This window comes from Desarmillaria tabescens (assembly GCF_030435595.1).
Source record: "Desarmillaria tabescens strain CCBAS 213 chromosome Unknown EV420scaffold_58, whole genome shotgun sequence".
Lineage (NCBI taxonomy): Eukaryota > Fungi > Basidiomycota > Agaricomycetes > Agaricales > Physalacriaceae > Desarmillaria > Desarmillaria tabescens.
The window spans coordinates 56,998-72,841 of record NW_026848357.1 but is presented as its reverse complement, the minus strand read 5'-3'; the positions used below and the strand labels follow the sequence as shown (position 1 = coordinate 72,841).

Genomic DNA, 15,844 nt, shown 5'->3' with positions numbered 1-15,844 from the left:
GCATAGAGAAGCTGTATCCAGCGAACCGTGCGTTATCTTTCCTTTTCGAAGGATGGAATACTCGCCTGTTCCCGAAGCACCCCGTTTAGTGAAAAGGTATGCCTTGCTATTTACAGCCAAGTCACTGTAGCTTAATGAATCATTATCAAGAAGTTAGATCGTCATTCGGTGCCGGGGAAGTAGCTGACACCGAGAATTTGCTTGTACTCATTAGATGGAGTATCCAGTAAGTCGCCTTTCTCCCCTTGATTTTTCTATCTCATACACGGATTGGCCATTTCAGGATGACGGTCAAGACTAGGTCCTGAAATAAGAGGGTTTGTGGTATTCAGGGCTCGGTGCCACGCCGTTTAGGGAAAAGGTACATGTCATTCCTTGAATAGCGGACTACTGTAGTTTGACGATTCAATATCCAGGATTTAGGTTCATGGATGGATGCTGGAGATGTAGCGGAGGCCGGAATAGGCTTGTACTGGTTAGGAGTGGTGGTAAAAGCACTTGAAAATGAAAGAAATCGATTGTAACAATAGCGCAACATGTAGATTTGGGGTAGTAAGCATGTAGAGAACTGTATGTAGTAGTCATGCCAATAAAATTCGATTTCCTGGACCGAGAGGACAAAAAAATAAGTCTGAACCCTTTTACGTGTATCCAGAAATGAACTAGAACTTACTTTCATATCTGCTCCAAATTTCGTGCTAAAGTTTGGCTTACACAGGTTCCTCCCTTCAAAGTCGGCATATGATCATCGAATCCTCTTGGATTACCTCCATTAAATGATGAACACGTCAGCAATGTGACAATACTCGCTAGAAGAAGCTATTATCGATGCCCTTCCAGTTTCTCGAACATCCAAAAGTCATCTGTGTATGACACTGGATACAAGGTCCTTGAATTCGAATCAATGTTTCTGAGGGACCATCATGAACAGGGCCGATTGCACTTGGTGCATTTTTCCGGCGCTCCAGACTAAGAACCATAAAATCATGGTAGCAAGGGAAATACGAATAAGAACGACTTGCTTACCTGAATATCCGCAACATCGGCTAATGATTGACAAGTCGCACCCCGAATTTGCATCCTGCCGAGTTCTGGAGGTTTGCTGAACGTTCAAGAGGTCATCACATCCAGTACAAGTGGGAGACTAGCATGGCACTGGGGAATGAGCGAGTGAACATGGGTGTCAGTGAAGAAATCAAAGAGGAAGGTACCACCACGTGAGACTTCGGCCCACTCGCATCATTACCTTCCACTACCACCACCAGCATCGTCTCGTACCCCATTCCTGTATTCGCTTCCTTTGCTTTCTTCCGCGTTTCAAAACCGCTGGATTTGTGTTGCATATGTACTTCTTTTTACTGATCGTGTCATCGTGAGTCGCTAAATCCACTCGACACCTGTTTCCTACCATCCAAGCGACGTGCAGAATGTTTACTTGAGCTGTTTCGTATTCTCATAGGCATTCCAAGCCTTGATTCCTCCCCCGTTTCATTCCTTATTACACTTACTTTTCTGACAGGAAACTCCGTTGATTTGATTTATTCAAGTTGCTGTGATACAGCTTGTCCCTCCTCAAGACTGGGTACGACGTCTGATGGCTCGTTATGGAGACAGTGCCTCGTGTGGTGTCATTGTCCCTTACTTAATTTTGAGTCCCGTCCGTTTGACTCATCTTCTGCTTTTTCTTGGAATGACAAGTGGACGGTTTACCATCCTTCCCCTTGTTTATATCATAATGATACTGATTACTCTTCAGTTCGGGTGAATACTGTATTATAATGCAAGCCATCGCTGCCCATGCCTTTTACAACAGTTCACACCAATACCAACACTCAGCAACCAACTGGCAAGAAGCGTATACAGGACGATACCACAGGAACAGTTGTGTCATTCCTCGGTTTATATACGGGTGCGACGTCCTGAAAATCGGAAAATCTGGATAACATGCAAGTATATCGAATATCTTTGTTATTTGAATTCTGATGTATCTCCGTCGTAGGGATGCGAAGAGTGTTCGGGAGGTTCAGTGGACCGAGTACACCGTAAGGCCCAGAATGTCGATGAAGGCAGTGGAACTTGAATTTGACTTGAATTCGGAATAGCGTGTAAGGTTGTTTTGGAATCTACAGGTTTTTTTTTTTGGACAGTAGAAGAGCCTGGATATTCATGATAGGTTACATCAAGTGGATGTTTAGAGAGGAGAAATTTCATATGGTTCTGAACTCGGAGAGGATAGCACTTGCTTCGCTCGTCCAAGCGTGGATTTCCTTTTACAGTCTGATTTTGATGACCCTGCACGGACTTTTTGCTGTGAGTGCTTGCAAGTCATTCCTGCTTAGGTTTGGTGTATAAACTGACGGATTATCATAGCATAATAATTTTATTCCACGAGAGGTACGTGTCTATGTACTAGAATACACTGCAAATGGCTAACAGCACTTTCTTTGGTTTCAGAGGGAACACGGCAGGGATAATTCAATGACAGGTTCAAGCTTCCGAATTTTGCTTAGTTGCATTTGAATGATATCTTGACAGCCAGTCCCGGTGGCCGATTACTGTGGAGATACCAGTCATTCTCCGCATTGTATCGTAAACACGATAATATCAACAACCCTCAAAAACAAATGAGAAGAACCTCAAAGTTTTTCCTCTGTGATCGGCAGATAGTGCGACGGCGAGGATGGGGCCTTGCGTACTTTCGGGTATTCCTTTTACCGTATTGTAATTATTCTGATTTCTCGTTGTTTTTCTTAGTTTCCCGTTGTGTTTGATGTTCTATCTCCGTCCAGATTTTTGGGTATAAAAGGAGAGTTGTATTCTCCTCTGAATCCCATCTCCCCATCACATCCCACTCCCACTCCCACTCCCTCACTTCTCTCATCCTCTTTCTTCTATCATCCTCCTTGCCATCTGGCGGTCCGGGATATCGGCGGCGCGTCAAGGTCCCCTGCTCATTTGTTAATTCGTGATTCCGTGACTTTTGCCACACTGCCAGCGTTTCCTTGTACCGTCATGTTCGAGTTCGAGCTGGAAGGTAAGTCTTTCCTTGACCATATTTACGTGCCATCTGTTTACCCTTTGTTTAGTAGCCTTATTCTTCGCTACAGCCCCGGTGTCCTCAAGCTGAGCAAAGGTAAGGCGCATTTTAAAATCCAGTTAACAAGTCTGGCTAATGGTTGCCTTGTGGGCTCCACATCAACAGAACCTTCAAACTTGTGGCTACCATAGTAGAGCCGAACACTGAGGTAGGTCGTTTACGAAGGTGGCTTTCTTTTTATTACCTGCATTCGTTAGGCTGGTATCCCTTGCATCCGCATAGCTACAGGCTGAACGACCAAGTATCACTTTGTACGTTCATTAATCGCTTTGGTTAGTATCTACTAACGCATAGTGTCAGGCTTAACGCATTTGTCCTTTCTTCGACTAGAGAAGGCGACGAATGAGACGATTAGGCCATTTATATGGTACGAGAACCTATATGGCACTTATAAAGGTATGTATACTATCTCCTCCCTTTACAGATTACTCGCTGACTCCACCTCTTAGAGGGAGAACAAACTACCGATGTGCTAGTGGAATCTTTTTATGTGAGTGGTATGTATGATTCTTGCACCGCTATCCGACAACTCATGCTCTGCAAGATTCTCGAAAGCAGCCTTCCCTTAAGATGTTGCAGGTGGACGTGCAGGCAGCTGAGAGGTCGCCGAAATGAAAGGTATGTGATATTTGCACATAACATTATCGGTAACTAACGAACTAACCCATAGAGCATTGCTTTGTAAGAATTAACCTCGACGGAACTGCAGTAAGGAATTACCAACGCCTGCTTGAAACACACGAAGGAGACTGAAACGACAGTGGGGAGATGGAGAGGTAAGTGCTCGCCATCACTGCTATGATCAAGTCGGATGCTAATGTGTGCTGTCATGCTTAGGGGTTCATGCAGAATTCAACACGCAGAGAGGGACAAGACCGAAGACGTGGATGGGGACCAGGGTAGAGGCAGTGGGAACGTCAGAGGTGGGACCAAGAGTGGGAGGGCGAGTCGACGATCAATGCAGGCTCCCGTCAAACTCGGCATTCGCATGTGATACTCAAGGGCAAGTGTGGGGTGAGCTATTTATAGAGACAAGAATGAGGCACGATAGGGGAAATCTATAGAGACAAGCGAGTCCCGAGGGTTGGTGTGCATCTGTGTAAGGTTAAGCGCAGAACCTGGGTGGAGGTACCATCGCATGATCATACGGGCATATCCACACATTAGTCCCAGGTTTTCCGAGTATGATGTCTGTGCATCGAACCGCACCGCGTCGAGATGATATTTTGCTGGTGAGAGTCGGTGGGCAAACGAGTTGAGGCTCTGATGCCTAGGGGTTGTCGCTCTCGGAGCGGATGAGGATGGAAGTTGGGGTTGCATGCGCCGTCGACCCAGCCGAAGGAGTGAGAGGCAACGGGAGAGTGTGCTGCTCCAGCTTCACCCCAGTGAACGGCGCACCTCTTGGTGACCACTCCGAGCACTTGAACCCGTGCATGATATCCCAGATCGAGTTAGCTGGTGACTAAGCCATTCCCACGGCATTCCCAGGAAGTGCGGTAGCATCGCAACATCGACTGTGGACGACTTGTCCTCCCTTCATGGTATGAGAAGTGGATTAATGACAGTACGTGCTACCTGTTCTCAAAACTCGCTCAAGTTATCCCAGAACCACAAGCCGTTTCGCAGAAATGGAACTTTTACTATCGACTGTCGTGTTCTCGCTATACCTCTGTATCACTAGGCTGATCAATGAAATCGGAGGTTCGAACAGATCTTTAACAAAAGTAACGCACTAATACAAATCATTGTAGCAATGAAATGTTGTGGGGTCTGACCAACAGGCAATAGCTACTAGTGAGTTGGTCCGACCTTGGTCGCAGGCACGAAGCTGATTGGTTCAGATTCTGGAAGGCGCGACCGAACCTGCCCTCACGACATCACCTGATCATGATTATTGCTGCCGTGCACATTTCTGTCTCCTTCAGGTTCATCGCAACCTGAACCGAGTTTGCTTTCATCGTCATCAGATGAGGTTGGCGTCCTGCCAAGTCGACCATCTTGGTAGTGTGCTAGCGGTTCCCCGAGTGCTATATCTCGCCAAATTTCGTTGACGAAAACTCTGGCCTAGGAAGGAAAGGTTGGCCTGTTTTTTTCTGTGATAGCTGCTTGCAAGAATACTGGTCTTCTATGTGACTTCTTCTCCTGGAAGGTCAACAGGCTAAACTCTGTCTGTGACTCCCGCTCCGTCTTTCAGCTACAGACTGTCAGACAAACACTGGTACTTTGATGGTCATGTCGACTTGCAGGCTGCATCAATGACAGGGCTGCATGGCGGTAGAAAACTAGGTGCGTACAGTCTTTGCCTACAAGACGTTCTACCCGAATGACTCTCACAGTATAGCTTTGTACTCATTCGCAAAGCTGGACTGCATGCTCTCTGTACCCACAGAACAAGCGCTATACCTCAAACAGTGCAACATCTTCCCTATCCGGATAATATTACGCTTCCGGGAGTGACATCGCCATTATCTACTGGACACACCCTTTCCAACCCTTGAACCTGCATGCTACCCAGGACGGGACGTCGATCGCTGATTGAAGGGAATCAGGCGATTACAACCCCCCCCCCCCCCCCATTAGGGCGTGTTCCCTCTCGCAGATCGTCTGTGCGCTAGAACCCCCTTCAGGCCTCCCAAGGTTAAATCTTTATTAGTAGGGTATGTTTTCTCAGCGTTTTATCAGTCATAGTGTCTGACTGTATGTACAACGAGCGAAGCAGATACCTAATCTGGTGAAAAAATCTTGTCCACTAGGTCACTCGCAGGCAGTGATCGTGTCTTCGTATTTACGTCCTGGAATTCGACTACCAAATTGTCTTTCCACACCGTATTGGCCGGAGTTACTCGCCAAAATACGTTGAACTCTTATTCCCATGCATTCCACATAACCTAACATAAGCAGAACATCAGAAAGGTGTCGATATTACGCTGAGGAAGATCGTTCAGTTGGCTAGCAAGCACATTTTTTCGTTGCAGCAACGCGAGAGTTGCACACACAAATCTCCGTTATGCCCAAATTGCGGTCCATCATACGTCTGATGCTATTCTGCCCAACAAATAGCCCAAAACCACGCAATAAACGTTAATGGTTCCCTAGCTACGAACATCTGGTATGGTTAACAGATACCAACAGTTCATCGAAACGTCGCAGCTGGTCATTACTGTCGCCATGCTCCAGGTATATCTCCATACTCTAGGAGATTTGTTTACTGATTGTGCATACAAAGACGCCTGCGGACTGATGAACCTTCCTGCTTAGGAGATGGATGAGTAAGGTCATTCCTACAAGGGTATAACCTCTCCTCCGTCTTTTGTCGGTCTGCTTACCATTTCCGCATAGATATCACAAGAGAATCCAGCACCAACACGCCCTCCTCTCAACGACCAGGCAATCCAGGAGAAACACATCCAGCGAGCGGTAGACGAAAGATCTGGGATTAGCATGTCTTTACGAAAGGAGTGTCTTTCGTTCATCGATCGATGATAAAATTGATGCCATTTCTATGAGACAGTGAAATGGTGCGAGGGTACTCAATACTCTTCGAGACCGACACTCACAACATAGCTGCTTTCCTGGTTCGTTATTTCTTTGATCGCCGTTTTTGGTGGCCGCTGTTTTCCTGCCCTCAAGGTATGCTTGCCTTTCGTCTTTCAGATTTCGTTTCAGACCAAGTGTGTAGGAAATCTCGTCGACCTGGGACTAAGGAAAAACTTGCGATGCTGGTGTTACTTCTATACACAGCCATGATTAATGCAGTACATTCAACTAACATAAAAATGAATATCCCTGTATGCACCTACATTCTTGTCCCATAGACTGAAAGCTCGAACGCACATTGAACGACCCAACCCTTCTTGCATATACAAAACGTTGTTTTGATCCTCCCCGAAAGAATTGCCGTATGATGAGGACAGGAAAAGTTTCAACAAGTTGGAAGATTGCCATGGCATGGAACCGAACCATGACCTGGCCCACGCTTAACAGTCCTGGTATGTGGGCTCATGAGAACAGCGAGATACGCCTGCTCCCAGCGTGCATCTGATTTAGACTCGAGTACGATCTTGGCCTACCCTCTCATCACTCGAAGTGATAATGCGAAAGTGCGCTAGAAGTCCTACACCTGTGAATCTAACCTCCACTATACCCTCCCATCTTCTTCGCTGCCAACAAAAAGAAAACAGGGAAGAAAAAATCAGTGCCATTAGCCCTGATACAGAGGAGCTGTCTCGCAGAATCGAATTACGGAGAGCTGCTTGCTTTGTTATCTGTTGATTCACGTCAGCTTGGAGAACGAATGCCTTGGATACGTAATAGTGAGGAGAGACTCACTTCCTGAGCGACACAGGACGAAATAGTTGCAACCGCAAGCTATGAATCCTGAACACCACACATTCCTGGACACGAATTTAAGTATGACTTTGAATACTGTCGCGCTATCTCGTGCAGGGAGTTACTTGGGCAAAATGCCCGGAACACAGTCCCACAACTAAAACCGCGAAGCAAGGGTGCCAGAAAGAGAGGAAATGTCCCGCTTCGAACTGCGCCTTCGTTGTAACAGCGTTTGGACCACGGTAAAGCTAAAAACAGTCTCTTGACACCTCACAAATCCAGAAAGCTATATAATAATAAGAATAATAATAATAAACAGCGTCCGACCCGACTCCCAACAGTGCATCACCAGCCAGTGGAATCAAATCGCCACACCGTCACCCTTTTCAGGTCACCTATTGCTGTCTGGGAAACATGAAATTTCAGTACACATACCCTGTGGGTGCATGTCCTTCATCCGTCTGCATCACACAGCATGCGTGAGGAGGCTTTCCAAGTTTTATTGCCACTGGACTACTTGAAGTGGAAAGGGATACAGGGGGAGAGTAGCAATAACGTGCACGACCCATTCCAAACTTGGCAACATAGGAACCATTTTAAGGATATGAGCGCATACATCGGAAAGCTGACTCCAGAGACCGTAAAGAGGATCGTGGACATGTAACCGATTGCTAAAAGCCACGACCCCATTAGCCTAGCAAGCCATCTTTATTATATACTCGGACCCCATCTGAAGTACCATAAATTTCCTGATACAGGTAAGAAGAACAAGATACAAAAAAAGCAACACATGTCGGAGAGCCGACCCTTCGACCGGGACTCGAACCCAGGTAGTAAGCAGCGCAGGTTAAGATGGCCTGCCCACAACGCCACAAAGGGCTATTTTCGTTGTCGTTTCAATGCAGACAGGAATGGAAAGAGAGGTAGATGGGTCTTGTAATTAAAAATATGACTAAAACCGAAAGCGAAATATGATTGAGACTCCAAGCAAGAGGATGTGACCAATTCGACTTTGTCTGTGGTATTTCCAAGGCTCACCATTGAAGAGGCCCTGTGCATGCCAAGCTTGAAATGCGATAGTGTAGATACACTAAACACACCCACTCTCACACTCACACACACACAGAATCTCAGTAGTTTGGGGGAGATGTGTGATGCAAGCACACAATAACAATAGAATTAAAAGATGTCTTGCACTCTTCAAGATATAGTAGTGCACTAGCTCAAAAGAATTCTCTAAGTCCAAATGCTTTTAGGACAGGAGGTGAGCAATATGTATTGCTTGGCCTTGAGGCGAAAGTAATATTTCACAAGCCCACAAAACATCCCACAAGAATGTACAACCCTCAATTTATGTTGCGTGCAACACACAGGTGGCCACAACCCATCAAACAAATTACACATGACTTAAAGCTTTGCGCTCTAAGCAGAAAACACTTCAGAAACCTTTCGTAGATCCACAGGGTTCAAACCTATGCGATCCAGAGACACAGAAACACAGAAACACGTCCACAAGCCACAGGGTTTGAACCTATGCTACTTGGGAATAAACCAAAAACCCTCAAAGAATATTGACCAGCCAAAGGGTTTGAACCTCTGCCACTTGCAACAACTCAGAATTCACAAACATGTTCTGCAAACACAAATGCACATTCAAGTTATCACAATATAATATTCCTCCAAGTTGAGCGCAATCAATTACTGTCCAGAATCAAGCTAAGCATCGTGCGCAAGCAAGGCATGCCTCACAACCTCTCAAGGGTTTCAAAATAATTCTAGATTAAATAATATTCTCTTGCTCAAAGCTACAAACACAATTCCTTTGGTTGCACACTAGGCTCTCTGCTTTGTGTCACAACTGTGGGGGTTCGAAAGCTTGCTACCTACTTCTAATTACCACACTTTTATCTACAGCTAATTATATAAATAGACCTATCGAAAATAGATATGCTCCACCCCAGAGCCATTTCCTCTCCATGATGCATCAACCACATGGTCACTAATTAATATTCTGAGTCAGTCATCCGAGTTGGTGCTCGGTAACATGCTGCTCTTTCTTCTTGGCAAGGTCTAGAGTTGCCACATCATGCGGAATATTTCTCCTAATTGGCTCCTTGTTTTTAGTTCCCCTGTCGCACACATCGCTAGCAAGTTGGTATTTTTATTTGGTTGCTGTACAACCTTTTCTTAGTTCAATATTTCATTCTGGGTACAGGGTTTCTCTCGTGTCGGCTGAAGCCCTCTCAGGAGGCTCGGACTGGGTGGTCCTCAGTTCTGAATGACATTTCTCGGTGATTGCCGGATCGGCAGGGTTTGCGTGTCATAGATCAATGTTGTGTGAAGCTCCATAAATATATTATCTTCTCAGTGTATTTTATTTGAGCGAGACGCTGCTGAGGGATGCCTAGGGTGTGAGTCATGGCACTGAGACTTCACACTTAAATGACACCAGTGTGCTGCTCTAAGTCTAAGCCATGCGCTCCACTTGGATTATTTTATTATATGCTGCTTCTGCCTCAACAGGTGTCGCTCCATGCCAGGTATGCACTCTAATATTACTTAGTGGGTTGACACATGTTTGGATTCACAGGATTCACAAAATTACACATATAAACGTGTTGTGTGCATGTCACTGCAATGGATGAGAGAATGATCTCAAATGCTTTATGCCATATGATCCTCTTGAAATCAGCATAATATGTCTTATTGTGATGCTGAGACTCTTCAGGTACCTGGTGAGGATGATTTTAATCAAAGTATTGAGGTTTGCATAAATTAAAACCTACGATAGGTAGCCATCCAATAATGCACCCACCCCCAACATCTTGTCCATTATGAATGTTAGATGGAAGGTTTCCTAATCTGACGATAACAGGATAACCCTGAACTGTGCCAAATGAAGAAAGCCAAGTTTTATCTGCATAGATGATGTAGCATATTGGTTTTCCATCAACATGTAGAGCCAACTATTTCTTCAGTCAATGAACTGCAATCTAAATATAAAAAAGAGAAATTACAAACCTGCACCTCCCAAAAGATGTTACTGGTCCAAGGCTCAGTATAGAAGTGTTCAGATGTTCCACCCTGGCTTTTAAAAAGTCACTGAGCATCCCAGATAAGGTGTGGAGCAAGGACTGGATCCTGAAGAATTTCTACAGTCCAGGACCATAGATCTTGGTAGTATACATCAAATTGATAATCTTGCCCTTTCAACAGCACTGTAAATGATGCCTTAGTGAACTGAGTCAAAGGTTAACACTTGCAGAAAATAAGGAAGAAAGAAAGAGACAAACGGGGGTATGGAATTTAGCTGCCTTATCTCACAAAGCAATTAACTCTCGATGGTTTCAAAATGAAGGCAACTCTCCTCCTTGTTTTGCCATATTGTTTAGAAGGCTGTCAATCGCACCTTCATTTAAAGCAGCCTCTAGAATAAATTCTGCAAGTTCAAAGTCAAGTTCTGAGGAGAATGGGTGCCAAGGTGTATCATCCAAGGGAATTTTGGGCTTTTCTGGAGCTGGATTGAAGTCTTCCAATTTATCTTCTCGAGTCTTATCTGCTGGAAGGATGATACTTGGTGCAGATATAGGTAGGTTCTGATTGGTCAGAGGTAGACAGAATGGGTGGGGAGGGAGTCCTAGTCCTATCTTCCTGTGGAATGCTTTGATCATCTGAAATTAGATGAGGATCGCTTGTCAGATATGTTAGGTAGAGAAGATGAATGATGTACCTGCTCTATTTCTTCTACACTCCCAAAGTTGTTCAAAGGTATCTGCCAAAGAAGATATTGTTGCTTCATCGGGCTTGGGAGAGGAAGTTGACTCGGTCTGGGGATTGTGAGTGGGCCACCCTGTGGAGAGTCAGCATTACAGAGAGGCTCTGTCAATATTGGACTACTGACATGGTATTTGATTTCTATATTGTCTTTCAAATGCAGTCTTACATCGATATTCTTCAGCCTTCTGAGAACAAGCTGTTTCATGGGTTTTAAAGCCTCGAACATTGAAGGTCTTTCCGCAGTGAGAGCAGGTTTTCTCTTTGCTTTGCATATTTAAATCACTGATCGATCTGATAAAATTCTAGGTGATTCATCAAAGAAAGGTCAGTGAGGATTAGGTAGAATTAAATACTGAGCTGAGAGTTCTCACTCTGGAAAGGGGGGACCTGTAGGAGAGGCTGTTCCTTAGTAGAGGTGATGAAAGAAGATATGCAAGTGGCTGTCAAATACCGTCTGGAGAATCCCAAAAGCAATGAACGCAATGTCATTGACATGATGTTATAGCTGGTGTAAAGTTGATCTTCCAACTGGGCATGACATCATAACAGCCTTATAGTCTAAGTCCCGGTCTCATCCTGCTGTTAAGTAAAGTTTTTATTGATTGACAAGATTTACAACAAAAAGACCTGAACAACAGAAGTTAGAAGATTTTCTCAAAGCCAAAAAAAGTTACACATGTCCTAAATTAGAATGTCGACTAGCTATTTTTGACTTATGCAGACAGCACACAAGGCAGTACTGGCAGGCAGCCAAAGCAATCAAAGAACGTTTGTGTGTAATGTCTTGCCAGAGCTTTCTCCACCTTCAAAGATGCTTTGTGACCCAACGGACCTAGGATACCCTTGGCCTCAGATGAGAGAGGTATGTCCCATTCGCACATTATACTTCTGAAAGTTTTCAGGGCAATGCATCTGTCCTTCCAAATAGGTGAGTAAAGGTTCGCAGAGGAATTGACAGAGTGTTGAGGTGATGGAACAAGGGATCCTCTGGGGAACAGCTTTAGTATTGCATTCTGATGTTGCAGTTGAAAGTCAGCATCATCTTGAACCAGGGAGTGCGTAAGAGATGTATTGAGTGCCAGTAACTCTAACCAGAAGTTGAGCTTGCAAAGCTCCCAAACAAGATATTGGCCCCTGCTAACATCAAATATATTGTCTGCAGATGCATTCAGGCTTTTTAGTGTAGATATAGTGTCTGGTCTGGGCATGTGAAGGGCAGTTCCCATCATATCCAACATGACATCATGAGATTTGCTAGTTTTAGTATGCTCTTTTTTGAAAGGCATTGTGAATAACTCTTGCCACACTTGTGGATGAATGGGTGTAGCATTGGATGTCGAGGAAGCAACATGATAAATGAGAGCATCTCGGCAATGTTCTCACTGGTGAAAATAGGTGCTTTGTCATGTAGTAGAAGCATACATGAGAAGTCTAGGATCTGGAAAGACATAGCCCCAGTTGGCATTGTCATCTTTGGTCTCACAGTTTGTGTCATGTTGGCTTTGAGTGCACCGAGCTCAATCTTCACACTGCTGAGAGCACTCTGAGTTTTGGTTAATGTCCACATTTGCACTGGCCCATGCAGGTATAGCTGGTGGAGCATAGGTCCTGGATAAGTCTGCAAACTTATCTCTGGTATTTTGCTGATTTTCTGATGGGACAATACATTAGCATTTTGAGACTAGAAAGGAGACAATGTTCCTTATGAGTCTTCCATCTTTGGGATGCTTCTTTGCTCGACAGAGGTCTAGATGCACATGCCTTGAATCTCTGGTTGTGCACTGGAGCACTCGAGGTTGAGGGAGTAGTGGAGAAGGTAGGAGAATTTTGAGCCAGCACAGAAGTTGAGGAAATAGCAGAAGTGGTATTAGGAGAAGTCACAGTTGTAAAAATAAAAGGATTGTGATATGTGTGAAAGATTCACATGAAACAGTGCATGGCATCAAATTTTTTGGGGTGAGATGGGTCGCCGCTGAATACAATAGGAAAGGAGGGCATTGGAAGAGTACGGTTTATGCTGAAAACAGTTGGCTCCACTGCTTTCAGTATAATTTGATTTGTGAACTGCTCGATTGGTCTGACGAGGTAGATGGGTATACCAGCCTTCATGTGTTGTTCAGCAACATCCAGATTAAGAGTAAATGACCCAATGAGATGACTGAAGTCAAAAGTCTCATTGCATTGGGTCTTTCCATTCATTACTGACTGATGGATCTCCATCTAGTCTAGCCCTGCAGAAAGCTCCTGCCAGTACCTCTGCATTGCTGCCACTTGCACACAGATACTCATAGTGTCAGCCATCACTGTCTCTGTCTGGTTGATTAAGGCTTCCAGTCGTGTGCACCTGATACTGAGAAATTCTCAAAATTCATCAGAAAATGATTTGGTATTCTGTATCAGAGAGCATCACCCATTGATGTAATCCCATGCAAGCCGGAACTGCTTATGAATATCAGGGCAGAGTAAACCAATATGAGAAAGGTAACCAGAAGAGAATACAATGTTGCTGTCAACGACATCATACCAGATTGTGTCAAGCCACTGGTAGTAAGGGTGAGCTGTATCATGAACCTGGGGTTGACGATGAATAGTGGGAAAATGACAGAATTTTTCCTTGAAGAACTGGGGAACATGAGTAGGATCGTGGTCTCCAAATCATCTGTCCTCATATAAATGGATTTCTCATGAGTTTGGAGGGTGTGGGATGAACGTGCTATTGGGAGCTGTGATAAAGATGTGACTGTCTTCAATATATGTCCCAATGTGACCATCGTTTACACTCAAATACCCTAATATTAGGGGTCACATCATTAGCCCTGCATCAACAAAGTGGACAGTCATTGTACCTTTGCAGTCCGAGGAGAATCTTGTAAGATCACTGAGTTGGAATTTGGAGTAAGATTGCATTGTGGCTGCTATGACATGTAGGTATGTCAGTTTCAACATAAGCTGACCAGAATACGAACCTTGGGACCTCAATATAAATGATGGAATCCTCAGTCCAGAGTCCTCGTATTCTAGTACTAGTACTGAGCATAACTATGTCCTTGAGTTTGAAAATTCACATGTCACATATGAATTTCCTCTGCACCTGCCAATACATGTCTCATATATTGGTTGTACAAAATACTCTCATACTTTGCACTTGAGGTACAGTTAGCGAATGTCAGATGGGATTGTAACACTAAAAACATCTCATAGAATTAGCAAGAATAGGGAGTAATATAGAGAAACTTACATGGTGAGTAGGGAAGCGGAAACAGTCTAGGAGCTGCAAGTTAAATGAGGGTTTGAACAAAAATGTAAGTTCGAACTTAGAAAAGAATCGGAGCATTGGTCCTACAGTCATGTGCACTCTCTGACATTGTCTTACTAAGTCAGTGCCTGTCTACTTTGTGTTGCTCTACTGATCTATACCATCTTCTTGTCTTATCCATGGCACTTTGGTAGCATCCACATTGACATGACATCGATGTGGGAGTATTGTTTTGCATGATGCAGAATAATAGACTCAGGTCATCCGATGTGATGTCAGATAGCCCCGATGCTACCAAAGTCTGTGGCCTTCAAGTCACCTATGTCGCAAGTTTCTCATCTTGTAGTGCATACCTATACTTTGACATCAAAGGGAGGAATTGTTTATCAGATGGTGGGACACCCAATCCTTTGCATATTACTCACAGAACACATGCAAGCCAGAGGTGAGGAGGAATTTGTGACCAAAGGGTTTTCCAGATGCAGCGTCTTTGCATTTGCATTTTCAAGATACTGTATGTGTGTTGTCTTATATCTGAGAAGATGCCTGAGAAATAACTTGTGAAGTTCTTCCTGATTTTTGACGATTTTTGATTCTGTATAACTATCATGATGACGCTGTGCCATCCCTCACATCAACAGTCACTAGCAGTAGCAACACCCACCCTTGCACCATATTATGTCTTAAGTATTTGCTTATCACCATCACACCTGTGATGGGTTTATCATCTGAGCCAAGCACATCTGCCACTTGCTCTCTTGAATCATTTTGGGCTTCAGTACCTGCTGCTGATTGGGATAGTCCATCTGCTCTCACCCTACATCTGAAGAAGCCAACTCCCAGGAAATGTCTCGTTCCCAAGAAGTCTAAACCCAGCATGTTAGGTGTTGGGGAGGTGTCAAGGAGTGGGAGAAGACCCAGGACTTTTTTGATGTTGTTCGGCATGTTGGTGGTGACACTTCTTCTGTGACAGGAGGTTTCAAGATTTACATAGACGGTACTGAGGATCTGGACATCTGGATGGTATGAGATGGGGAGGTGGTCTAATGGCAGAGGTCATGAATATACCCTCTACTAAGACAAAGAAGGAGAATGAGAAAGAAGAATGGAGCAAGGAAAAGAGCAAAGAGAAGGAACAGAGCAAGGATTTGCAATGACCTAGCATCATTCCTTGGTCAAAGAGTAAGTTTTCCTACAGGTCTTGCTTTAATAACCTCTCACAGCATCATTTTCAGCACTTGAGCCTTTCATGTCTCCTCCTTTGCAAGAGGCCAGAGCCCACTTCAACTCACTTGACTCTGAGACACTACTCTCCACCCCAAACATGTTCAGTCCTACTTTTCAGGCCAACAATTTCTCTTCACCTCAAATTGCTCCTCAGCCTC

General features: G+C 44.5%; 2 protein-coding genes across 2 annotated transcripts; one reads left to right on the top strand and one right to left on the bottom strand.

Moving 5' to 3' along the window:
- Nucleotides 1–2,211: 2,211 nt before the first annotated feature.
- On the top strand, nt 2,212–3,712 carry EV420DRAFT_1649205 (uncharacterized protein; the record flags this gene model as incomplete). Its single annotated transcript, XM_060478274.1, has 7 exons — nt 2,212–2,310; nt 2,371–2,394; nt 2,755–3,034; nt 3,295–3,348; nt 3,398–3,493; nt 3,547–3,594; nt 3,642–3,712. The coding sequence occupies 7 exons, from the start codon at nt 2,212–2,214 to the stop codon at nt 3,710–3,712; spliced, it is 672 nt and encodes a 223-aa protein (XP_060324735.1).
- Nucleotides 3,713–9,981: 6,269 nt separating this feature from the next.
- On the bottom strand, nt 9,982–11,429 carry EV420DRAFT_1484941 (uncharacterized protein; the record flags this gene model as incomplete). The annotated part of the gene is made up of 7 exons (XM_060470137.1): nt 9,982–10,158; nt 10,213–10,392; nt 10,448–10,469; nt 10,530–10,644; nt 10,836–11,097; nt 11,157–11,276; nt 11,328–11,429. 7 exons carry the CDS (start codon nt 11,427–11,429, stop codon nt 9,982–9,984), a joined length of 978 nt encoding a protein of 325 aa, XP_060324734.1.
- Nucleotides 11,430–15,844: the final 4,415 nt, after the last annotated feature.